The 27,205-nt window shown below is 44.8% G+C and overlaps 1 protein-coding gene across 1 annotated transcript in view; it reads right to left on the bottom strand.

Moving 5' to 3' along the window:
• Nucleotides 1-27,205, bottom strand: part of CCDC60 (coiled-coil domain containing 60) — a 163,131-nt gene that overhangs the window by 91,089 nt on the left and 44,837 nt on the right. Inside the window, exon 2 of the mRNA XM_047828032.1 lies at nt 379-458. Coding sequence (XP_047683988.1) covers nt 379-458 — 80 coding nt within the window. The remainder of the gene's footprint in view (nt 1-378; nt 459-27,205) is intronic.

The following is a 27,205-nucleotide window of genomic DNA, read 5'->3' as shown; positions in this document are numbered from 1 at the left end:
GGTTCTGCCACGTTACCAGCTGGCAGGTAGCAGGGCCGGTGTTTGAGACCAGGTCTGTCTGACTCTGGGCAACCATGATGTGCGTCTGGAGTAAAAAGGAGAGATTTTTCTGGAGCACATGGGAACTGTCTTGAGTTGGATTCAGGTCCAGGAAGGAACGCAAAGGGAATTCTAGGCAGCGATTGGCAGCTAGTGGAGAGGTTAGTCCAGTAAAGATACTCTCTGGAAAGTCCAGCCAAAGGACACCCTCCTGCAAGTCTTCTGCTTAATGTTTAGTGTTGGGGACCTTGGGATTTAGCAAGGACTCGTAGGGACCGCCCTGTAGCCTGCTCATCTCTGTCAGGGCATCTATGGGTTAATCCTTGCGGGCTCACTCACCGGCTTCGTGCAAGGTCTTTTTTGAGGTTTATGATTTCCTTGTCCATGTACTTGATGCTCTTCATCGGCTTGTCTGGGACCTGATGGGAAGCCAAGAAGTGAAAGAAAAAAGTGTTAGTGCACCGTTACAAATGGAGCCAGGCTGCAGGAGGCTCAGGCATTCATCCAAGATCTCTGACCAGGTTGGAAGGGGTCCTGGGCAGCACAGTGACCTCCTCTACACCAGAGAGGGGCCGTGTGCACAGCGGAAGCAACGAGGGCTTTGGAGATAGGCAGACCTGAGCTCTGACCCTGGTTCTGTCTGGTGACTGGCTGTTTGATCTCAGACAAATTGCTCAACCTCTCTGGGCCTCTTTCTCAGCAGAGAGGAGGAATAATTCTTACCTTGTTGGGACAATTCATCGCCAAATTCCTGACTCGTAGCAAGCGTTTGATAAATGGAGGCTCTTGATATTAACATTATACTCAAAGCAAAGCAAAGAATGAAATGTTAATAATCATTGTTGGCGGTGTAGGCAGCTGATTTGGAGAAGTGAATCTTGTCAATGGTACCTTTTCCCCCTCACCGCCCCTGTAGCAGGGTTTTATGAGTGAATTAACCAGGTGATTGCTCATGGGTTTTTCTTTGCCTTTCCGGTAATCATCGGCCTTGCCTAGCCATAAGGGAAACCTCATAAGACTTAAATTCATTACTCGGAGGTGGATACCAGGTCAATGTAAAGAAGAGAGTTAAATTAACTGTGTTCTAATATAAGAGTCACTTTTCTCAGCCCCAGTTTAGTGGGACAACAGCAAGATCATTATCTGGATTACCCTGCCTGGAAATGAATGCCTGAAGTACTAATTCTTTTTTTTTTTTTTTTTTAACCAAAGGAAGTGCCGAGACATTATGGGAAAATGGGTAGTTTCAATGAAGCTGGTGGAAGAACACGTTGTGGTGACTTTTCTGAAGGGTGATGCGTCAGCGCACCCTAAATGCTGCCACAGTGTGCTTGCCTCAGGGTATGATGATGCTTCTGCTGTCAGGCGTCCTGTGGGAACATCCCTGCATGGGCATGGAGATCCATCAGCAAAACCACTCACTGGGATGCTGCTCGTAAGAGGAAACTCACGGCAACTCCCTGTTCGTCTTCACAATAGAAGACAGGTCAAATAATTACGGTGCATCTAAACAATGGAATAGTATACAGACAGTATAAGGATGGAAATATATCTGTTGACATACGGAGATGTCTGAGTTCTTTGGGAAGTCATGTTACAATATGTAGTACTCTCCCTTGTGATACTAGCTCCCTCACTAGACCATTTGCCCCCCCCCCCCCTTCCCATGGGGCACTTGCAGCAGGGGTGGTCCTGAGTGGCTGAAGCCAAACAGCACAGCCCATCCACCATCACTGGGACTGGTTAAGGAATGGTCATGTGATGTGGTTTGGGCAAATGAGATGCATGCAGACATTTGCCAGGGGCTTCTAGAAGGCATGGTTCCTAGATCCTCTAAGGAACCACAGGCCGAGAAGTCCTCTTTCCTCATTGACTATAATTGGAGGAGCAGATGATCTGTGGGAGTTGCTGGCAGCCATTTTGTGCCCATGAGGAGCACCTGCCTCTAGTTGAAGACGATGTGGGGGAAGACAGGAGAGTCCAAGAAAAACTTGTTCCCTGGTGCCTTTTTGAACTAATCAGGCTTTACTAGGCTTTTCATGAACATTTCCTTTATTATTATTTAAGCCAGCTTGAGTTAGATTTTCTGTTACCCACAACCATAAGATTTCTATCCGAAAAATGTCTTCCCTTGGGTGTGCCAAGCCCGTCAATAAATAGAATTATTTTAACTAGGGGCACCTGGGTGGCTCGGTGGGTTAAGTGCCCCAACTTCAGCTCAGAGATCACGATCTCATGGTTCGTGAGTTCAAGCCCCACGTCAGGCTCTGTGCTGACAGCTCAGAGCCCGGAGCCTGCTTCAGATTCTGTGTCTCCCTCTCTCTCTGCCCCTACCCCACTCACACTCTGTCTTTCCTTCAAAAATAAATAAACATTAAAAAAAATTTAAGAATTATTTTAACTAGAACTCATCCTCTTTTCCCTTCCCTTCCCCTCTTGTGTGATCAACATCAGATGACATCCATTTTGGTGCATTTCGCAGTGAAACCAATGAGATTGGCCAAGTTGAGATCAAAGTTTGAAGTCATTGTTACCTATCTTCCTAATCCCTCTCTTTTTCTGAACCTTCTATAACTCTTCCCTACGGGACCAAGGTAACTTTCTTAAAAGATATTGTAAATTAAAAATATTTATGAACAATGAAAAACCAAACACACTCAAACTTCCCCGCCCGATAATTTGAAAATACGAGATTGAAACCCTGCTTGAAGTCACAATTGTTTACACATCATTCTCTTAAATGTCTCAAGTTTTACTCCCCTCAGGAAGCAAATATGATACTGTCCAAATTTCACACATTCCCCTCCCTCTCCAAATGTTGCCTACTGACAGTTGCCTGTAGAAGAAAATTTGTATTGATTAGGGCTGGTGCTGACCAATTTATAGCAGTAAAGTCAAGTTGTCCCCCCCACTTGACACAAAACTTTAGCAGGACAAGATCCAGCCCCCAAATCCCTGCAATTATGTCATCATTTCAGTGAATTCTCAGGAAGCGATTTTCACAATAGTCACTCAGGAAGCGACTATTATTTAATTACAATTATAATAAGCCAGCAGTAATAATGGCATTGAAGGAGGGAGTTCCGGTTGTCAGGACGTTTACCAACACTATTTGATATTAGCACAATTAAAAGTACACACGACATCCAAGAATCACCATCTTTACAGCTTTCTGGAGGGCAGTTTAGCCATGTGTATACGTAGCCTTAAAAACACATACGCTCATGCCCGGCAATTCTGTTTTTACCCAGGAAATTTTTCAGCAAGGATAAAAAGATTTATCCATGAGGATTCTTATCACAACAGTATTAATAATAGTGAAAAACATTTAAGTGTCCAACAATGAGCGTTGAGGGGATAAATCATGGTCTATCCAGGTGATGGCATACAATGCATTTGAATTTGGTGCTACTAGTTAATGTTGCTATCGATGTATATTTGTTGCTATGGAAAGGAATATAATTTCAAGTAAAACCACATGTCACAAAAACGTAAAGAACTTAGATCTAGAGAGTTTTAAGATTCATATTCATAAAAATCTGTAGATATTTCTAAAAATACATATACACTAATACAAATTATATTTTAAAGTAATGATATATATATATATAGGGGCACCTGGGTGGCTCAGTTGGTTAAGGTTCTGACTTTGGCTCAGGTCGTGATCTCACGGCTTGAAGGTTCATGAGTTCGAGCCCCTTGTCGGGCTCTGTGCTGACAGGTCAGAGCCTGGAGCCTGTTTCGGATTCTGTGTCTCCCTCTCTCTCTCTCTGTCCCTCCCCTGCTTGTGCTCTCTCTTTCTCTTTCAAAAATAAATGAACATTAAAAAAATTAAATAAAGTAATGATATATGGCAAGGTATATATGCAATAACATAATAGGTTGAACGTAAATGTAACAAATTGTTAGTAGGGATATTATTGCAGGATGTTTGAATTATAGGTAAGTGGTAACTTTTAATTTGGGTCATCTTTTTCTCTTCTTTAAAAATAATTTACCTTTATTAGTTGTCCAATAAAATAATAGCGTGTTCGTGTTTGTAAAGCAATTCTGACTGATTCTATCAATATGAGCTAAGTGTAAGTTTTCAGGGATGCTTTAAATTGAGTAATCGGAGTCTGGAGTGATGTAGATTAGTAGATTATTTTAGCACACTAGGCTAAAATGATGTAAGTTAGTAGATTATTTTAGCAGGGCCTAGGCAGGAAACAGAGCTCATGCCAGATAGTTCAGTACAGGGAATTTAATATAGGGAAGCAATCACAAAGGTGTTGGAAGAATTGAAAAGCTAAATAAGGGATAGCATGACAAGCTAGAGATTGACAGCCTAGCTTGGATGGAGGGGCTAAGGAGAGAGGCAGCCTTCAAAAGCCCAATCCAGCCCAATCCCCCTGGCAAAAGGTGGGCTCGTGGAGGAGATGTAGTTTCATTTGGGAGCTGCCACCAGAAGCTGAGTGGGGGAAGGAGAGAAATACTCTGGCTTCTCCCTTCCTCTGACCCTCCAGTTTCCTCTTCGGGAAGCCAGCTGGCAAGGGCACCTGGGAAATGTAGTTTGCAAGGATCAGCCCACCCCCCCCCCCCCCCCCCCGTGGGAGCAGGAAATGAAAATGGAAATGAGGGCCAACATCAAATGGCTGTGGTTATAGTTTATGCTCTGGGAGCTGACCAGTTATTTTTGGACTATAAATCTGGTTTTCCTGATTTATACGGATCCCTTTGCAGATGGTAACTTTGGATATTTCTTATCTTTGGGTCCTAAGTTTGAGGTTCTTAGAATTTTCCTTGGCTGAGATGCATATCCAGAATTCGGATCATTCTTTCCAGAATTGGGATCATTCTTTCTCTCTCTCAAAATCATTATCACAATGCAGGTTTCTAGAGTATCCAGAACCCACCTGCTTCTCCCAGTTTCTTTTCCCTAGGAAGTATAGCTGACCTGGAACAGCATGGGTTTGAAATGCATACATCCACTTTTACTTGGACTTTGTACAGAAGAGTACTGTACATGTATTTCCTCTTCTGTATGATTTTCTTAATAACACTGTCTTTTCTCTAGCTTACTTTATTTTAAGGATACAGTATATACTACATATAATACACAAAATATGTGTTAATCGATTGTTTATGTTACCAGTAAGGCTTCTGGTCAACAGCAGGCTATGAGTAGTTAAGTTGTAGGGGGGAGTCAAAAGTTATATACATATTTTTGATACTGTATGTGTGTGTGGGGTGCTGTCAGTGCTCCTAATTTCTGTGTTGGTGAAGGGTCAGTTGTATCATCTATTCCAGATCTTCATAGCCCACTTCCTCTTGCACCAAAATTTATATGTCCTGTGCTCCACACGCTTTAAGCCCTTATCCCGGATAAACAAACTGATGCTAAATATTTCTTCCCTGCTGACACTGATTAATGTGTCTCCCTACCCTGGTAACACGTTTGCAATACAACTCTATGTTTAAGATTGTATTCTGGTTATGAAACTAACTAATGAACATTGTGGAAAATCAAGAAAAGATTTTTTTAAAAAGTTGGGAGAAAATAAAAGTCAAGTATAACCCTATCACCATCCCTTTGGATGTTCTTTGCCTTGCTTTCTGTGACTACTTCCAGCCAAGACTAATAAAAACCATCCTGGGACTGTTGACTTTAATTTTCTATCCTTGCTTCCCTCGGGAGTGCCATTGGCCTTAAGAGCCTTTGGTTTATTCCGTTGACTTGTAGAGTGTAGAGAATGCCTTCATTCTTTGTTTCCTGGAAAACAAAGTCAAATCTCTGCCATGTCCACATTTTCCTACAGCGTGTGTCCTTATTCTGATTGATCTATAAATGAGTCTTTGACAGCGTCTGTGAGAAACACCACATGACATCCTGTAATGTGTCAGGTTAAACGCTGATAAATGTGGCGGGGAGAGGAGGAACACAGCTCATTGGAGGCTTAGCTGGGGTTGGTTTGGGGGCAGGTACATTCACATTTAATACTCATGTACTGTGAATATTCAGATTCATAGTAACATTTGGAAGCGATTTGGTTTAACCTGATAGCTGAGAAGTGGGAGGTGGCAGGAATGAAAAGAAAGAGCTTTTTAGTCTGAAAGACCCAGGTTTGAGTCCTGGCTCTGTCACTTAGGAGTTGAACTTAGGCAAGTTGCATATCCTCCCCAAGTCTGTTTCCCCATCTGTGAAATGGAGTTAATACTGTCTACCAACAACATTATTGTTCATCTATATGCCGTACATTGTTCTAAGTGTGTTTTCATTTGAAATACATGATTCCATTTAGACCTTGCCATATTATTATCCCCATTTTATAGAGGAACAAACTGAGGCTTTGAAAAGTGAACACAACATGCTATCAAATGGCACATTCTGGGTCTGAACTCAAGTTCAAGTGACACCAGAGCATGTATTCTTTTTTTTAAATTTTTAAAAAATGTTTGTATTTATTTTTGAGACAGAGAGAGATAGAGCATGAGCGGGGGGGGGGGGGGGGGGGCGGGGGGGGCAGAGAGAGAGGGAGACACAGAATCCAAAGCAGGCTCCAGGCTCTGTGCTGACAGCTCAGAGCCTGACGTGGGGCTCGACCTCATGGACTGTGAGATCATGACCTGAGCTGATGGTGGATGCTTAACCGACTGAGCCCCCCAGGTGCCCCCCAGAGCCTGTATTCTTTTTTTTTTTTCAACGTTTATTTATTTTTGGGACAGAGAGAGACAGAGCATGAACAGGGGAGGGGCAGAGAGAGAGGGAGACACAGAATCAGAAACAGGCTCCAGGCTCTGAGCCATCAGCCCAGAGCCTGACGCGGGCCTCGAACTCACGGACCGCGAGATCGTGACCTGGCTGAAGTCGGACGCTTAACCGACTGCGCCACCCAGGCGCCCCCAGAGCCTGTATTCTTAACCATGACTTCATTCTGATTCCCATTTTGCATAGTGGGGGCTAAATAAGGGATAGCAGTTGCTAGCTATTAATTTAAAGATACTGCCTCCAAAGCTTGCCCACTGGGTTTTGTCACAAAAATTTTTATATGGCGAAACATCAGAATGGTTTGTTGGCAAGCCGATCTTTTAAATATCTGTTGTTCTCTGTCTTTTTATCAAAGAATGTTCCAAACCCATCTTTGTTACTTCTTAAAATATGATCTACTTCCTAGAATCAGATTAAGATGGAAATGAATTCCTGCTAAATGTACTTGGGCTGATACAGACATCAGGGGAACAGCTGGGAAGCTCTGTCAAGTGGTGAGGGGGAAGGGAGACCATTTGAAAAGCTGAGAGCATTGAGGAGCAAGGAAGATGATTAGCAAATTTCAGACTCCTTATGGAGAAGCTGTAAAGAACAAAATAGGCAGAGAGTGGGTAGGATCCATGGCAAGGGTATATGCATGAAACCAGAGATCATAGTTTGCAGACTGATATTTAAACTTTGGGTGGTTTTACGATGGTGACCGGCACTTTCCTTTGGGGGGAATGAGGTTTTTTGTTTGGTTTTTGGTGTTTTTTTTTTTCTTAAAGATATAAGACACGTACCTACCTATGTAGGGATGACCCAGAACTAGCGACCTCATTCCCATGTAGACACTTCAAGCTGAAATAGGAAGTGTGCTATTGAATTTTTTAAAGAATTTCTTCACGGAAGGCAGGGTGCATCCTTTAGAGTATTTTGATTTAACCATTCTTGTTTTTCTCAACTCCCAGGAGAAACGACGTGGAGGGGGGGGCGGCTGGGGAATATTGGGGCCCTGGAGAGTAGTGGGGTAGGGAAAAGGGGATGGTTAACCAGGGGAGGGATGAAGAGTGAGTCTTATGCTGGGACCCTAAGAACAGAATAAGCAGCAGGAGTCTCTGGGGGAAGAGAAGGATGGCAATGGTTCCTGGAAGAAAGCTTCTGATCTCCAGCTTCTGACACAGTGTCTGACCCTGAGTTCAATCCATCATTTGCCGAATGACGAGATGAATATATCACAGTCTCAAGGTTCAGCCCTACAAATTAGCTGTTAATTACAAAGGGAACAAGGTACCTGCATAAAGACAAGCTCTGGCAGATACCTCCTGAACCAGTGTGAGCACACTCAGCATCACCAGTGATGGGACAAACTGATGTCATGTGCCCTGAAGCAATGCACTGGGGAGGACACAGTATCCCCTGCATCGTATTTCTCTCTCTCTCTCTCTCTTTAAGTTTATTTATTTATTTATTGAGAGAGAGAATGAGCAGGGGAGGAGCAGAGAGAGAAGGAGACAGAATCTCTGTCAGCACAGAGCTTGATGCAGGGTTTGAACCCGCAAACTCATGAGATCATGACCTGAGATGAAATCAAGAGTTGGAAGCTCAACCAACTGAGCCACCCAGGAGCCCCACCTACACTGTCGTTCTGTCCCAAATGCCCAGTCTGAATGTGGTCAGGAAGGAACAATCGGAAAAATAAAAAGTGAAGGTCATTCTGCAAAATAAATGACCTGGAATCTTTGAAAACTTCAACATCTGTGTCTGTTGGGGCCTCTGGGAAGCAGACACTGAGACAGGAGTGCAAGAGGCTTATTGGGATAAACTTGTGAGAGAGAAAAGAGGGAAAGAGCAAGACTGGATAGAGAGAGCCTCAGACCATGATGGGGATCTAGACCAAGTCCAGAGCAAACTAGGAGTCCAAACGTAGGGCAGAAATGGCCAGCGTTCTTTGGCTGGGGACAATGGGTTGATCCTGGCCTCTGAGGTAGGTCCTACAAGTGCCAACAGCTGGAGGCTCTCAGCTACCTGCAGTCCTTAGGGTTGAATGGCAAGTTCTTTCTTGGAAAGAGGTCCAAGAGACACACCTTCCATGGTGTCAAATCTTTTTTTTTTTTTTTTTTTTTTGAGAGAGCACAAGCAGGGGGAGGGGAGAGGGAGAGAGAGAATCCCACGCAGGCTCAACATTCAGCGTGGAGCCCGAGGTGGGGCTTGATCCCACAACCCTGGGACCATGACCTGAGTCAAAGTCAAGAGTTGGGTGCTTAACCGACTGAGCCACCTAGGCGCCCCTCACAGTGTCAAATCTTATAAACCACCACCCGCATCTGTCACCAGCAACATTCACTCTGAGGGACAATGCCCCGACTACGTCAACAGCTTGCCTGGGGACTGGATGGGGAGTCTGGGGTTGGGGCCCTTTTTTACATTGGTTTATTTGATCCTCATGCCAACCTTTATGAGGTACTCTTATTCCTATTTTGCTGAAAAGGAAACCCAGGACTGGAGAGGTTAAGCCGCTTATTCAAGGGCCCATGGATGATCCGTGGTGGAGATTAGTGTCCTGCACTCCTTGACCATCCCACTTCACCCTTATCTAGTCTAGGGGCCAGCAAACCACGGCCTGCTGTTGACTTTTGTGAATCGGGAGTTTTTACTGGAACACATTCACACCTATTTGTTTATGACTGTAAAAGCTAGGCGAGTCTGTTTCCCATCTGTAAATGAGAGACGGAGATGTCAGGCTGGTGGCCTGCAGGATTCATTTGATCTGTGCCATGTTTACAATTATTTGGAATTCATTTCCTACCTTTAGAAACTATGATCTTTCATATACACACTCAGATTTCTAGCTGTGCAACAACGTAAAGGGTTGCAGAAAACGTGGACTGTGCGGGCTTCCTTTGCTTTGTGAGTGGGGGATGGGTGGAGGGAGGGGGAGGTGGCTAAGTCTTGTAAGCTGACAAATTATTGTGGAATTGTTCCACATCAGCACCGTGTTTAGCATTTTATGCCTTTACTCTCGTTTGCTTCTTCCAACAACCCAATGGGACAGTTATTAATAAACCCATCTTACAGAAGGAGAGCACAGAGGAAGTTCATTCAAGGTCATACAGCTGGCCAGCTATCACAGCAAAGAATAGAACCCCCATGTGATGGCTAATTTGAGGTGTCAACCTCACTGGGCCACAGGTGCTCAGGCACTATTCTGGGTGCTTCTCTGAGGGTGTTTTTGGATGAGTTTAACATTTAAATTGATAGACTGAATAGAAAAGATTGCCCTTCCTTTTTTTTTTTTAAGTTTATTTATTTATTTTGAGAGAGGGAGAGAGAAAGAGGGAGGGAGAGAGAGTGCAAGCGGGGAAGGGGCAGAGAGAGAGGAGAGAGAGAGCATCCCAAGAGAGAATCCCACTTGTGGTGCAGAGCCTGATACGGGACGCAAACCCACGAACCGTGAGATCGTGACCCGAGCCGAAGTCAGATGCTAAACTGACTGAGCCACCCAGGTGCCCCAAAGATTGCCCTTCCTAATGTTGGGTGGGCCTTATCCAATCAGCTGAAGAACAGAACAAAAGCCTTATCTCCCCAGACTCGTAAGAGGGAGCTCCTCTTGCCCGATTGCCCTTGGGACTGGGACATTGGATGGTTTTTTTTCCTGACTCTGGACTTGAGCTGAAATGTTGGCTCTTCCTGGGTCTTGAGCTGGGAGGCTTTCAGTCTAGAATGCACACCACCGGCTCTCCTGGGTCTCCAGCTTCCCAAATGCAGGTCTTGGGTCTGGTCAGACTCCACCGTTGCACAAACCAATTTCTATAATGAATCTCTTTATCTATATGTGTCATATTGGCTCCATTTCTCTGGAGAACTCTAATACATCCAATCTTCCTGTAGTTACAACTTGAGTCCTCAATCATTAAGCCTCCCTGAAAATTCAAAAAGTCTTTTGCAATTCTTTGAGTAAAAGGGAAAGACAGCATCATTTCATTATTTCATCGTTTCTTAAATCCTCCTTGTTTTTAAGGAGGGTGATTGATTTGTTGGGAAGGGACAGGAGTGTGAAGACGGATTCTGGGGAAACACAGAGAGAGGAGGAAGGGTTCCAGTTGATAAACGCAGAGTCATATATCATGGAGGGTGGGAAGAGAGCCTTGGGGTGGGGCAGGCGGTAACTCACATCCAGTAAAAATGCACCAGTGAAAAGACTGTTTTATTGATTTTTCCTCCATGGGGCTCAATGTTAGCCTCCATTCCATCTCTTCCATGAACCCTCCAGTGAAATCCACATTACACACTGGAATTTCTAAAGTAGGAGTTATGCTTTGAGGGGGCCAGACAAGGTGTGAGCCAGGCCCCAAGGTGTGCAGGGGAGAGCAGAGGTGGGAGAGTGACAGATACGGAAGGGATATGAGGATTCAGAGTCCCAGCTCCTTGCCCCTCTAGCTGTGTGACTCCAGGTCTGTCACTCCCCTCCGGACATCAGGGCTCCCACCTGTCACCTGCCCAGTCTTCATCCAAGGAGCTGTGAGGGTACTGAGAGGCAGCGTGGTATTTTGGCTTCGTGAACTAAACACATCAAAGAATGTTACTATCATTATCACTATATAGTGAGTATCTGGAATTTTTTTTAAAAAAATTGAATCATAAAGACAAAATATAACTTGAATGACTTATTCTCAAATAAACTCATGAAGGACAGATGAAGGCTATCAACAACCCGGAGACGGTCAGAAATGGTAGCGATGCAGTGATATAACAGTAGGTGGCACTAGATGCCATAGCTTTCAGTCAAGTCCCAGTTTCCTTCAATCTTTTTCTCTGCCACCCTCCACTTGCACTTGATTGAAATGGAAATTGGCCTCCAGCATCAATGAGCCTCCATCAGCCCAGGGATTGAGCTGGCGTGCCAACAGCCAATGTGCTATATCCACCCAGTAAAAAAGAAATTTTGTTTTTAATCAAATACATTAATCTCACAAGTTCTTTTGAAAGACGAGGTATATGAGGGGCCAGCAGTCCGGTTGTTGGGCAGCAGTAGCCAATGGGAATCCATATGATGGGCTGTCATTCAAAGTCCTGGAGGAGCTTCAGGATATGGGCCCCAGGATGTAACAACCATCTTTTGCCAATAGCACTTCTGTTTAATAATTATGCCTAAATTTATGCCTAAAAAATTATGCCTAAATTTTCAGCACCTCCCGTGTGTTTGGAAATGCGTTAGGCTGGACATGGCAAATGGGCTCTGTCCATCTCCAAATGGGCATCTCCAGTGCCAGGTTCAATCTACATTAGTAGGAGTGGCTGTCTAGAAGTCCCTGCAGTCTGATCTCATCAGAAGAATTCTGGGATTGATTAGCAATGTCTGCCATGGTTCCAGGAAGGAAAAGTAGCATCATAACACACAACTGCCATTCCCATGCCAGGCACTTTACATGTGTGTGTGTGAGGGGTGGGGATATGTCCCCATGCACCCTCAGTTTCTTTTCTCTCTCCCTGGAGGAAGATGGAAGTCAACATCTTTGCAGAATCCCAGTGAATCCCCTGAAGGTCCAAAGAAACCCAGCCTTCCATGGGTTAGTAATTCATTTAACCTCATTTTCCACACGAATAGCAGAAGCAGAGAGATGAGTTTAGGACTGGGGGGACGGGGAGAGAAAGGGAAAAGAGCCAAGATGCAGAATTGCTGGTGGGGGCTTGCATTCCCCTGGGGAGGAGCCTTCATGTGCGTCCGGGGCTGCTTTGATATGAAGCAATGCTTCCACAATGCTGTCCACAAGATGCAATTCAATGCCAGGTTACATGGGCCACATTAGGACACTGCGTGAGGGACCAGAGGCTCAAAAACTTCTTAAATACCTGCTATGAGTTAGAAACTGGCCAGAGATACGATGCTGAACAAGACAGCCTCCCTGCCCTCAAGTAGCTCATGGTCTAATCGGGGAGACAGATACCAAACAGGCAGTTTAACTATAATGTGGTGAAGTGCAGGCATTGACCTCAGCTCGAGGCTGGTCAGGGCAGGTTATTGGCTGCGGCTGTCACTGAGCTGAAGTGGAGAGAGAGCTGTTTCAGACAAAAGGAACCAGGAGGAGTTGGAACATAAGGTGTGATGGGTAGGTGGGAGGATTATGAAGGTTCTCCTGAAGTCCCCAAGCAGGAGAAAACATGCCCAATGCTGGTAATACTGCTGAGAAGCCATGGGAAGCTATATCAGCTTAGAGATGAGGGCCCTAGCTAAGGACCAAAGATGAAGCCTCAAGTTTTATTTCATTTTTTATCTTAGTTTTTCTTTTGAATAGGTAGCATTTTCAAATGGTTTAAAAACAAACAAAAGGGTAAATAGTTAAAAAGCATTACTTCCATCTTGTCCTCAAGCTAGTCATTTCCCTCTGCAGAGATGACTAGTGCTACCAAGTTCTTGTGTATCCTTCCAGAGAGATTTTATACTTTGATAAGCAAACACACACACACACACACACACACACATACACACACACAGACACACACACACACACACATGCCTGCACCTGCTCCACCACTTGGATGGGACATTCATGCCAAGGACGGTCAGAATACTCCCTCCATGGCCCCAGGGGCCCCCGTGGTGTCTGCACTGGCCCCATGGGCATCATGGTGACTGGTCTGGCATCTCTCATGATGAGCAGATGTTTGTTCCCAGCTGCCCTCAGAGTGATATTTCCAGCCAGTGTGTTCTAGACCAATGCATCCAATGCTGCAAAGGCTCCCTGTTGAAGGAACTTTATAGACACAAAACAAAACTGCAGCTATGATGCCTCTCACTGTCTCTCCATCCCTGGAGGACGGATATGATCCCCAGTGGGTAAAATCTACTGTTCTGGCTTCAGCCTGAGGATCACTGTTGGGAAGACAGGTGGGGCAAGGCCTGAGCACCAAGACTCTACTTATATTCACAAAGGAAAAGAAAAACCAGCAATTCTAACTTAAAATATTTGTTATAGGCAGCTTACCTCTTTATTATGTTTCTTATTTTTAATGTATAGTTAAAAACCACTGATTTAAACAGCTATTATGCTTATGTTGTAAGGTGTGTGTTTTCCCTCCCTCCTCTAAATTGTAGCTTTGCAGTGCATATAGGGAGTGTGACCTTGTCATATTGCCTCTTTGGTCTCTGGCACAGTGCCAAACCAGAGTGGTTTCTTGGCAGCTATTTGTTGAGTGGGTGGATGAGCCGTTGAAAAGGAAGCTATAATAGTCTTTGATTTTCAACTTTTAGATTCAACTCATAGACAAAGCCTGGGAAACTAACTACGGGCCCAGAACAGAATGTGGGCTGCCAATCTTGATGATGTAAAAGTAGTAATAAAAGACACAAGGGGAGATGATGAACTAATCTCCTCTATAAAGTGAGGAGTCAAAAGATACTTTCTATGATGAATGGGGACAGAAATGCAAGTGTAACATAGTTGTATTTAAAATAATTTTTAAAATTAAGTTTATTTATTTTGAGAGACAGAGAGAGCACAAGGAGGGGAGTGTCAGAGAGAGGAGAGAGAGAATCCCAAGCAGGGTCCTCAGGGTCAGTGCAGAGCCTGAGGCAGGGCTCCGGCTCACGGAACTGTGAGATCATGGCCTGAGCTGAAATCAAGAGTTGGACGCTTAACTGACTGAACCACCCAGGTGCCCTGAATGTAATATAGTTTTTAAAAAATATGTTTTTTTTAATATTACTTTAAAATTGAGCAGAAGGTACAAGAGAATTCCCATGTATTTCCTGCCCCCCCACATGCATAGCCTCTTGGATTATCAGCATTCCCCACTAGAGGGGTGCACTTGTTACAGTCGATGAACCTATATTGACTCATCATTACTACCCCAAGTTCATGGTTTACATTAGGATTCACTCTTGGCGTTGCACATTTTATGGGTTTGGACGAATATATGACGACATGTATCCATCATGATAGTATCATATGGAAGAGTTTCACTGCCCTAATAACATATTTCTTAAAGCTACAGCATTAACCAGAGGTAGAACTAAAGGTAATACTATTTGGGGGAGGACTTGGAGATGGGGAGTGTGTAAGGATTCCAAGAAGCCAGATCTTCATTTTTCATAGAAGGAGGTCATTAAAGTCTAAAACATACAAGCTGAGAAATAGAATTGCAACTTAAATGATTTGGAAACGTAGATCATTTGAAGAAATAATAGGAAAGTGTTAGAAGTGCCAGCCTGGGGAATGCCTTCAGGAGTGACAAATAGGCTGGGAAGAGGAACTTCTACTCTTTGGTAGAAGACTTTCCATGTTTGCTAATTTTTTTAAACCAGTGTATGTTTTACATTATTTTTTAAAAAATTAAAATAGTTTGAGAGCCCTGGTCAGAATTAAAATACAGAGCCCCACTTTGTTCCTATGAAAGCCAACAAGCACAGCAAGCCCCTAATATCCATTCTCATTTCGAAGTCAAGACAAAATTAATTTAGAAAAGAAAATACAGCCGGGGAGCAGAGTTAGCAACCTCAGGAAATTCAGGGAAATGTAATTGAGTAAGAATTATCTCCTTAATTACTTCTGACCAAATCAATAACAACGCTAGATGAGAAACCACGGTCGTCACCAATGAGTATCAAGTTACTGAGAAACGAATTGGGGTTCAGGCTTGTTTGAAATAGCAAAACACCTGCTTCTCACATTCAGCAGACATGGTTCCTGGGTGGGGGTGGTGAGCGGAGGTGGGAGAGGACAGTGGCAGGCAGCCTGGGATGGGTAACCTGTGTATTGTTTTCAAATGTGAAAGCCTGCACGGAGAGCCCTTCTCTTCTCCAAAGAGGTGAAGGCATGGATGCCCTTGATGGTGTCAGATGTTCATCTCCATGCTTTGCTGGTGCTCACCAGGGAGAGGCCAGTTAGCCATGTAAATTAGAGGGAGGTGAACCAAACACTCCAGAAGTAGTGAGTGGGAGAGTGTTTTTGTTTTCCGAGTACAAGATTCTGTGTGGGAACTGCACAGATGTTTTTGAAATCATCTTAGATGTGCCTTTCAGGAGAGGTGGTAAGGATCCTTGTTCCAAAAGGGCCCTGCTAAGCACACCTTCTAGATCTTTCTGGGACATGGTATGTTTGCCTGGGTTAAAATTCTGTCTGAAGCTGGAATCCAAGCATGCACCATTTGCCTAATCTTGTGCAGACCTACCTGTCTCCATTAATGTTGGGGTCTTTTGGCAATTGTCTAGAGCCTTCTCACTTCTCTCTCACGCTCTGTGCTTTGCTCCTGGCCCTCTTGCCCCCTTGGACTTGTCAATATGTCATCCCACTGTCCAGGACACATTGGATATTCTTTTGTTCAAAAAAGATTTACGGTGTTCTTCTTAGGGTTCTAGCGTGGTGCTAGGATATACACACTCTTCCCAAAGCTCTTGCTCAGAGTCTTGTCAGGGGGAGGGTAGGCAGACAATTAAGCAAAGTACAATATCATGTAATGTAGGCAGGGGTGCGAGTGGGCCGAGGGGCCATGGGTGCATGTGACCCAGCCAGGGCAGGCAGTAGTCAGGGATGAAGGAAGTGACTCCTAAGCCCAAGTGGAGACTCGAAGGATCGGAGGGTAGAAAAGAAGAGGAAGGAGGATGCTCTTCCAGGCAGAGGAACAGCATGTGCAAAGATCTGGAAGTGATAGAGAACATTCCTATTTAAGCATGGCTGATGGGAGCCTGCTCAGACCCCTGGGATCAGAGGTGGGACACTGATTTGCAGCTCAAGTTGGTTAAAGCCCAAAGTTATGCTCTTGAAGCCTTAGCCTGGGAAATCTGCAGACTGACAGCTAGTGCTGCAGTAAACTTTTCCTAGGCACAGACCCAGCAGTCGCCTTCCTGGGTGAGCCCCTCTCCCACCCTCAATCCATGTGGCTTCAGGGACAGGCACATAATGTAGCCCTGGCCAGTGAAAATGTGCCATCAGCTCCCTGGTCACAATGAGAGATTGGTTCTTTTATGAATCTGAGACCCAGTGCAGACCAATGACTTTCAATCCCAGGATACTCACTATAGCAGTTAGGAAAGAGATCTCTTTCCATAGGGGTTGCTGAGCTGGGAGAATGTCAACCTGGAGCTCTTGGTTGGTCATCTTGGTTACCATTTTGGTAAAGACTACTTGAGAATGAAACCAACACAAGAGAAAACATAAGAGAAAAATATTGTTTGATTACTGGACCCAACTATTCCTGAAACTAGATTTACCTATGGACTTTGTGTTTACTTGAGACAATTTTCTCTTTTGCTTCGGTCACTTTGAATTGGGTTTTTCTATCATTGGCAGTCAAAAGGGTCTTGACCATGATTTTGTTTGCATATTGCAAATAGCATATTGTGAATAGTCTAGATGACCCCACACTATAACTAGTAGAGTTGTACTATTTCCCTGTGGCTAAACCAAAACCAATGGGAGAGCACTGATTTTAAAGTCATTAGAGATCATCAGAGTTGAGAGATTACCCAGCACAGCCCCTACATCATGTGACAGATATGCTAAAGATGGCCGCCATTTATTGAATGCTTACTAAGTTGTTAGGCATGGTTGTAGGAGCTTTGCATGTATGAACTCATTTCACTCTTGCAACATGTTTTGTGGATAGGATTGTTATGAACTCCATTTCACAGATTAGAAAATGGAATCGCAGAAAGGTGAAGTAAATTTATAGACTTACATGATAAGTAAGGGACAGAGGTGGAGTTGAAATTCAAACTACAGTTTGGTTCCAAAGTCTGTCCTCCCCTTGCTCGACTAACAGATGAGCAATCTAAAACCCAGAGAGGCTAAAAATCTTCCTAAGGCCACACAGGAAGGCAGCAGAGACTCAGGACAAGAATACTCAGGGCTTTACTTCCCAACATGTCACCCAGCAAGTACAATAAATCAAAGGGCAGCTATGAAGGACTTGGAATCACATAGACTAGCCAGTGTCTTTGACAAATACAACGGCCCTTTACGCTTCAGTTTCCTCACGCACAGAGCCTACTTCATAGGGTTGTGATGGAGATGTAATGTGCTAATGTGTGTCAAGTTCTCAGGACAGAGCCAGGTTTATGGGGTCTCTCAATAAATGCTAGTTGTTAATGTAATTGTTATAATTAATAAGCTGTGCTGTTAATGAAGGTGTAAAACGCAGGTGTCTGCCACATGACCACGGGCAAGTTGCTGAGTTACAGTGGCTGTTGGTTCCGTTGGTAAAATAGGGTTATTATCTGCCCTTTGCTCATGACACCAGAGCATTATGAGGATTAATTAGAAGTTTTATAATGTGCTGTGCACTTTGATGCTCTATAAACAGAGAAATGTGATGGTTGAATATTTATATAATCCCCATTACTAAGGATTTTGAATTGCTTTACTGATGTTTAAGAAAATTCCAATTTTCCAAAGGTATATAAATCTGTCTGAGTTGAATAAAAGATTGGGCTTTTATTATCTGCCAACAGCTTAGAAACTCAATAGGACTGAGCATCGGGGCATCGGTGGGCTGATGCTAAAGTCTTGGTGGTGCTAAAGTCTTGGGAATGGAGAAGGAGATGTTGAGACTGTGGGTCTGTCTCTTCCTCTACATTTGAACTCTTTCAGGGCTAAGACTGAATCTTGTCCTCCAGTGAATGGCAAGCACAGGGCTTGACATGCAGCAAGAATGGAATGGACACTTGATGGAGGGAAGGATGGACAGATGGACAGATGTAATCCTTAACCTCTTGATGATAAAAGATTGGGTGGGTCTGGCCCCAAATACTATGGCCAAAGTAGATAGGGTGCCACATCAGGTATTGGACAGAAAGCCACTCAGGCAGGGTGACAAGTTGGAAAGGCATTTTGCCCCCCACAGAACTGGGTTACCAGCTGTGTGACCTTGGCCTTGGATCAAATCTCTTTCTCTTCATCTGTGAATGACAGTAATGTCTGTTAGGATGTTCTGAGCTGAAAGCAACATAAACTCTACCTACCCTTGCTTAAACAATAAGGAAATGCATTACTTCATGTAACGGGGAGTACAGAGTAGGATTTGGGGTTGGTTTAGAGGTTCTATCATGCCACTGAGCTGCCCATAGGGTCAGCTGTCCATAGAATCAGCTTTATCCTTAGACATCTTCCCTTCACGTTTTGGGGTCAAGGTTTCTTTCCCAAAAGCCCTGGCATATCTTTCATTTCTCATTGGTCCAAATGGGCTTGAACTGGTCCATCATTTGAACGAATCATTGGCTGGGTGAACAAGATTGCCATGACCAGACCCATGCTGTTCAAATTGTGGTCCGATGGACCAGCACCATCAGCATCCCTTGAGAGCTTCTTATACCTGCAAAGTCATGGGCCACATACAACACCAGGTGAATCAGGACCTCCGGTGGTGGGGTTCAAGAATCTCCTTCATCAGGCTTTTCTGAGGATTCCTCTGCCTGCTAAAGTCTAAGAACCCCTGGGTTACACAAGTCAGCTGGGATGGATGTTGGTGAGTCAGCCACAAAATGTGGATGATAGTGCCAACTTTGGAAGGTTGTTATGAAAATAGAAATAATAGATATGTAAAGACTGGCTCACAGTAGGTGTATGATAACTTCCAGTTTCCTTCTCTTTCATTCTCTAGTGATGTCTAATATTTACTCTTCCCCATTAACTATTCCTTCTCTCCAGCCCAAGGTGCCAAATACCCTCATGGTGTTCTGACCTATGGAAACCAGGCTGTAGACTAATTTATACTAAGGTGGGAGTGACATAAGGTATCACCGAGCCTAGTAGGATTTTCACCCTGAAAATGGAGTGCAGGGAGTAAGCAATGCTTAACCCAATGCTGTGCTTGGCAGATGTTGTAATTTCAGGTATGCACCAGATTTGGTGCATTGGGGTACGTTTTAGGGTGAGACCATGGTGGTCCATCCTCAGATGACATTCCACGGCTGACCCGTTACTCTGGCCACACCAAGAGGACCAGTTGGCTGACCGGGATGCCCACTGGCAGCCATCACGGGCAAAAGCAGATGAGCACAGGAAGTTATGGGGGGAGGGAAAGCTGATGTGAGTCAGGGTGATGGTGTCAGCCCCCGCCCTGCCCTTCCCCCTCTGTCTTCGGAGTCCTGTTGGGGCATTCAGGGAAGAACACGGCCCTTCTTGATCTTTGCACCTGCAAGTTCCAGATTCCCTTTGAAGAATAATAATAAATTAAAAGAAAAAAAACCCTACAAGTATTAAAAAATAAACAACAACAACACCCAAGCAGACGCCAGCTATCTGGGCATGATGGGTTCCGTTGGCAGTTTCCTGATTCAGCAGCAGGCTTTGCCCGCCAGGCTCAAAGGGAGAAAAGAAGTTGGCCACTCGTTCGAGGAAACCTTATTCTGAATAAGCTGGAGCTGAAAAGGTCCCTTAATCCCCAGAGAGGAAAAGTCTTCTTTCGAACAGACAGGAGGGCAAGGGAAATGTTGGCAGGGAGAAGGGGATTAATTAAGTCGGAGCCTTAGCCCCTCACTTGACAGGAGGGTGCCCTTCTGGGTCCTATATGCATCTCCTTCTGCACTCCCCCCACAGACTGGGGTGGCGGGGTGACCCCAGTTTGTCATCCAGGCTTCCAGAATCCTTTCTTTATCCCAAACTAGGGACATGGAAACTCTTTCAATTGGACTGAGATAAATTGATTGGGCTTTCATACCCCACTTCCCTAATCCTATATATTTTTCTCAATGGTGGGTTCTTAACAAATGATTCTTTTTATTTTAGAAACTGCTTTGGGCATCATGTGGCCCTGGGTGCTGGTTCAGCTTTACCACTGGGTGACCCTGGGCAAGTTATAACCTCACTGAGTACAAAGATTCTCACCTCTTAGATGAGGACATGCATAATATGGCTTTTCTTTTCAGACACGATGTGAGAATCACAGCTAATGAATTCAAGGCGCCTCACCTGGCATTTAGCGTGTGCTTAATAAATGTTGGCTATTAAGACAATTATGAGCTCTGCCAATAAGCTCCATAGCTCCTGAAGGCCCTGTCTAAGCTAAACCTTACTAGAGAAAGCCAGTATGCATTAAAAAAACAATCTTAAGAATATAAAGGGATCCTTGAGATAGACTATCCGGTTGTAAAATACTGGTTCCACCACTTAATAGCATCTGTAACCACTTTTATCAATAAGCAGAGGGAAACTGGATGCTCTGGTTTCTGAGATCCTTTCCAACAGGGCTCATTGTTGCCATTACCTCCCCCTTCCCCTTGGGAAGAGACCCTCCTCCTGGGAAGGAGGTAAAGACTGGAGAGATGTACACACAAGCCCAGGAAAGCGGAGGGTTGACAGCAACACCCGGAAGCTAAGAGAGGCGTGGAACGGGTTCTCCCTCTATCCCTCCAGAAGGAACAACCCTGCTGTACCTTGATTTTGGCCTTCTGACCTACCGAACTGTGAGAGAGTAAATTTTTGTTGTTTTAGGCCACCCAGTTAGTGGTAGTCAAGGCAACCCTAGAACGCTAATATGTCATCTTTCTATAAAACAAACTTGACTATCACTCTTTTTGTTGAAACCCTTCAGTGGCTCCCCATTGACCTCAGCAAAGTCCCAGTTCTTCAGGGTTTTCTGCAGAGCCTCTCACGCCTGCATCTGCTGGCTGTACCTCTCCCCCCAACACCCTGTCCTTGGCTTCATCTCTCTAAATACTTTTGAAACATGCACGCTCCTGGGAATGCATTATGTCTCCTGCAGGGGATGCTCTTCCTCTCCTCTCCTACTTTGAAAACTTCTGCTCATCCTCCAAGACTCCATTTAAATATCACCACCTCTGTGGAGCCTTCCCAAGAACCCCCTTCTTCAGTTCACCCTCCACTGGCTAAGTCAGATGCACTTCTCTTTGTCCCCATTGCACATTGGACAAGACTCTCTCCTTGGAACACAGAGCTGCATGCATTGGAGCTGTTTGATGCATCTGTCCCGCTTCTGAGATCAGATGGTCTTGTCTTGGTAAGGGATCAGTAAGTGTCTGTGGGTTGACTAAACGACTCTGTGGGGATGTGTAATGAAAAAGAGGGGACTGATATTTCATAGGAGGCACAAGAACCAGAAGTAACGAAACATACGCAAGACTGAAAAGGACACAGAGGATCAAGATCATCGGTTTTCCTAACCAGTCTTGGGGAGACCAGTTACCCATGTTTTGTTCCATACTATGGCTTGGACACCCATGAGAATTACTGTTTTCTGTGTAGCCAGGAGCCTGCCCACTCTGGGAACGATTAGAAGGTGCCGCTGTGCTTTCAGGGTGTGCCTGGAAGTGGGTATAAGACTCTTGGTGCTTAGCAGGAGCACTCAGGAGTAGAGTCCCTGCATGGACTACCACATGGTGAGGTGGTGCTAAGGACACGGACCTTATCGCCTGCTTCCTCATGGCAGGCAGAAAGAACTAGAGCAAATGCACTTAGGAAGCTAAAGGGGAGGGTTGGAGAGCTCAAAAGAAGGCAAGAGCATGAACTTTAATGTCAGACACAGACTTCAAATCCTCAGTCTTCTGCTTCCTGGTGGGGTCTCCCTGGACAAGTGCATTAGCCTCTTGGAGCCTCAGTGTTCTTACCCCTGAAATGGGGAAATGCTCCCCAATAATGCCTGCCTCGCAGGGTACTTGCGAGCGCTGGAACTAGTGTGTATAACTCTACATATTTTTGGCATGTAGCCCGCTGTTGGTAAATGGTATGTCTTTTTTTTTTTTTTTTTTTTTTTTTTGTCTAGCAAGAATATTATTAATTCAACAGATATTTTCTGGGGACCCATTAAAGGCTTGTCACTGTTCCCGGATCTTGGGACTCAAAAATGTGTAAGCTCAAGATGCTTGGGGCTGTTAAACACTTTTTGCCAGACCAAAGAAGGCATGTGAGAGCGTTCTCTTCCTGAAGGTGCTTGTTAATGCCTGATGGCTTCACTGTTTCCCTGCTGGACCAGAAAAGGCCATCTGACCTTTTGTCATCCTGACCACAGTGCTGAGGGGAGTTCCATTAAATGAGTCCTTATTTCCTTGCTGGATTCGTTCGCTGAAAATGTCACACAGACATAGGAAGCTACAGACTGATATTTCTCTCCTCTTAAAACCTGCCACGGTGTGGACACAGGTGCTACTTTGGAGGCTCTTTTCTAAACCATTGGGAGAACATTCTGTCCACAAAACTTTTCCCTGTGACTTTTGCTCTGAGGGTGAGTTGATTAATCATGTGTTTGTCTGTGTTTGTCCAAGGTACATTTCGAAAGTCGTTTATTGCGGCTACATTTTAAAAACATAAACATTCTCCCCAGTTAATGCAGGTACAAATCTCCAGGACGTGCATTTTTGAGCCCACGGTGTAGGTGGAGACTCAGACAACATAAATACTGTTTAGGGGTAGTGAATGCAGAACAGGAACCATTCAGAAGAGGAGGGGATGGCCCCAGAAACTATAAAATGAGAAAATACGCCGTGGAACTCTTTGATGCTATTGTGGAACGCATCCCCCACCCCCCACCTCCCTGACAAAAGAAGACTCAGACCATATTTCCTGCACTATGAGCCTAGGCTCCGAAATGGCCCAAATCTCATTTTAACGAATACACATGATTGAGTTTGTCTAACTAGAGGTTTAATGACCTGTAAAATGTATCATGAGCACCTGGAAACTCTCAAAACTCTTACATAGCACTTGCACCTCACAACGCGAGGGGCTGTGGGATGTTCAACTTGGTTTTATTCAAGATACAAAGTCCAGTGTTTGGAAGAGAGAAGCATTGTGCACAAACATGAAGTGCATGTCTTGCTATACCTGAGCATCATCAAAGAGCATGGGTGACTTCAGCCTATGGCATTCTCTCGTTGATTGATTCCTTTATTTATTCCAATAAATATCTATTGAGCACCACTGGGTGCTAGGCTGGGAAGCTTGGCCTTTGGAAGAACAATGATAATACCAGTGGAGCTTTCCTGGGCGCTCACTGTGTGCCCTGGCTTGGGCTAAGAACTTGACATGCACTCTTTTTAGTAATTGCACCACAGTCCGACAAGGTAAAGATTACTGTTATCATCACCATATTGGAGGGGAGAAAACCAGCCAAGACTAATCAGCCTCGATTCCAGAGTCCCAAGGAAGAATCTGATTGGCCCAGCTGGGGTCACGTGTCCACCTCTGCTCACCCACGAGGTGAAGATTGGGCAACTGCAGTGCGTCATTCTAAGCTGGCTGCAGTCCAGCAGAAGGCAGTTCTCAGAAGAGCCTGCAGCCACCTTCTTCCATGAATGCTGGTCTGCAGAGAGGGGGTGTGGGCAGAGATAAAGGGACAAGAGGCGAACGATGATGTCCTGGGTGCTGGGGCCATTCTCAGGAGGCTACACTGCAACTTCTGCCATTGAATGACACAGGACATCCCTTGTCCTTAGGATAAATTCCCCCTTTTTTGATCAAACTTCTCTGAAAGAGTTTGTGTTACTTATGACCAAGAGGGCGTGGGTGAACTGATCTTGCGATGACGGATCTCTGAATGTTTCCAAGGCCCTGCCCCAAGTTCTGACCTCTCTGTCCCTTGCAATGCAGCAAATCAGGTGAGCACTTAGTGGCACCAGGCAATCCCCAGACACACTGCAGGACCCCACTGCAGAAGGCTTCTAGAAGTAGCAACCCGAGGCCAAGCAGTTTTCCAGGGTTCAGAAAGAAGAAAAGACAGCAGACCTTCATTTATCCTAATGCAGAAAGGTCCTTTCAACCTACACATCAAAATTCTCTTAGCTTTCTCCAGGGGTACCAACAATAATAACGTAGCGACAATAACACACTCTCATTCACTGACACTTGCTGTGTGCCAGGCCCTGCACCACCCACATTACACACACTGTTCTTTGTGCCATTGGCAACAGCCCTTTCAGGTAGGGATTATTATTGCTGTCATTGTAAAGAGACAGAAACTGAGGCTCAGAAGGGTTAAGTAACTTGCCCAAAGTCACACAGCTACGAAGTGTGAGAGTTGGCACGCCAACGCAGATCAGTCTGAGACTAGAGTCCAAGCTCTAACATTTATTTCCATGCCTAAGGCATTGAGCCATTGTCTGGCACCCCAGTAATTTAATGGTTAGTGTCCAAGTCCTCAGAACATCTTCCATAAATCCTGAAGGCACCCCGAGGTAGATGACATTTAAGAGAAGATAGCATATAAAATGGTATAGCCAACTGTGGCAAAACAGTGAGGACCGTTCCTTAAAAAGATTAAAACTAGAATTAGCATATGATCCCGCAGTTCCATTTCTGGGTATAACTCAAAAGAACCTTATATGCCCAGGAAGCTTAGAGTCTGGTAGGAGAAAAAGATATTCAACAAACATTTATTTAGTTCTTATGGTAAGTACCACAATGGGAAAGTCTGGTAAGCACAGCAAACACCACGTTACAGAGGGACCTGGGCTGCTTAGTGGCACTTGGAGGAGGGGTTAAGGAAGGCTTCTTGGGGGGTGGGGGGGCGTGATGTCTAAACTAAGACTCAAATAATGACAATAGTGCACGTATTAAGGGAGGGTTCTAGCAGCAAAAGCAGCTGGTACAAATGTCTGGAGGTGAGAAGAGGTTCGGTGCATTTAAGACTACAGCCCTTGTCCCCCGAATTTTGAGAGTGGCATTAGTGTAGCATTGCATGGAATGGTGAGATGTGACAGGGAGCCCCTCTCCCCTCTAGGAGACATGTTTGATGCCCTGTTTATTTTACATATGCAAATGCACATAGTTACAGAAGAAACCAACTGTTTCCCTATGAAGAAAGTCTGCTCTTTCACGTGGCCACTCACAAGAGTCAGGGTCCAAGGAGAGAGAAGCGTCTTCATCTCCCTGTTTTCATTTTCATTTTCTGTTTGTTTGCAAGTCCGCAACCACGAACAGTAACAACGTAGGCTATAACCACCACAAATAACAGGCTCAGTGCACGTGTGCGCGTGCATGTCGTGTGTGTGTGTGTGTGTGTGTGTGTGTGTGTGTGTGTGTAGGATTTGTGGAAGTGAAGGGGGCGGGGACTCTAACCCTCAAATGTTTTAGCCCTGGACCTCAGACCAAGCATTGTGTGCAACCCCCTACCCTCTTCCAATCGGTCCATTCTTCTGTAAATTTGCCCAGGACATCACAGCTTTATAAGCACAAGTAATGTATTTGGGGTGGGGGGTGATCCCAGGAAACACCAGCAAGGGAGTGAAACAAGGAGAGGAAATTGTGCTAATGAGCAAGTAGGTTACCACTGTTGGTGAGCTGGGCTCATCCCAGGTAGATAGGAATGGTATATAGAGTGAGGGTCAGTCAGCAGACTTGTGCGGAATGGGCCACACTAAATATTTCAGGCTTTGCAGGGTATACAGTCCCTGTTGTGTAACTCCACCCTCGTAATGTGAAAGCAGTCAGACAGTATGTATGATGTATAAACCAGTGGGTGTGGCCATTTTCCAGTAAAACCTTATAAGAGCAGGTGGTGGCTAGATTTAGCTGGTGAGCTGTGGTTTGTCGACCCTTGGTACAGAACGTGCCACAGACTTGTTGCATCTGAAAGCAGTGTAGGCTGGGTCCTTATCCACCAGCATTTGTCTGCCGTTGGTGGAGGGCTGCTCCTGAGGGCATTACCTTCCTGCCCCTCCTGGACTGCCTCAGACCATAGACAGAGAGCCATGGATTTGCATGAGCCTGTAAGAGCCAAGGGGACACCAGGAGAGCATGGATGCATCCGCTACACTCCCTAACAGCCACCTGAGGACTAGAGTACAATGAGGATAAGGCTCAGAAAGACGGAATGATGTGTCTGAGGTCACACCGTGAGAGGGAGTAGTCATGAGCAAACAACAGAGCTGGTCCCTATGGCTACTTGTGATATTGTGGGACTCTGAAAGACAGGACATTTTCCAAATGTATTGTGACACCTGGCAAAGCACTTCCGTTCTGAGGCACACCCTTTGGAAAGCATGTCACCCTAACCTTTTCCACGCAACACGATTGCTTTGTTTCCTGAACTCTTACAGAAGCCCTTGAGAATCCAAGGAAGGACGAAGACAGATGATTTTAAGTGTTCTTTTTTCTTAACAATCTTTTAAAATTTCTTGATTACGTGTGTCCAGGATGTATATATCGAACTCCCAACAAATCAATAAAAACACAGCAAGCTGTCCAATAGAAAATAAGGCGGATGATACAAATAGGTAATTTTCAGAAGAGAAAATCCAGATAAACAATAAATAGATGATCATCCATCTTGTTAGAAATCAAGTAGATGCAAGAAAACAACGAGATGCCCTCTTTCCCCATCTTATCGGCAACAGTTTTAAGCATCTTACTAAGAGTAGGTGAATATGTGAAGAAATATATTTTCAGATACAACTGGTAGACTGCAAAGGATACATATTTTCTGGATGGCATATTGATTAATGAAATCCATTTTCTCCCCCATCTTCCCCCAAGATCCAGAGGAGGAATC

The sequence above is a fragment of the Prionailurus viverrinus genome, chromosome D3 (genome assembly GCF_022837055.1).
Source record: "Prionailurus viverrinus isolate Anna chromosome D3, UM_Priviv_1.0, whole genome shotgun sequence".
Classification (NCBI taxonomy): domain Eukaryota; kingdom Metazoa; phylum Chordata; class Mammalia; order Carnivora; family Felidae; genus Prionailurus; species Prionailurus viverrinus.
Note: the sequence above shows the minus strand (reverse complement) of the source record. Positions and strands in the feature narration are given on the sequence as shown.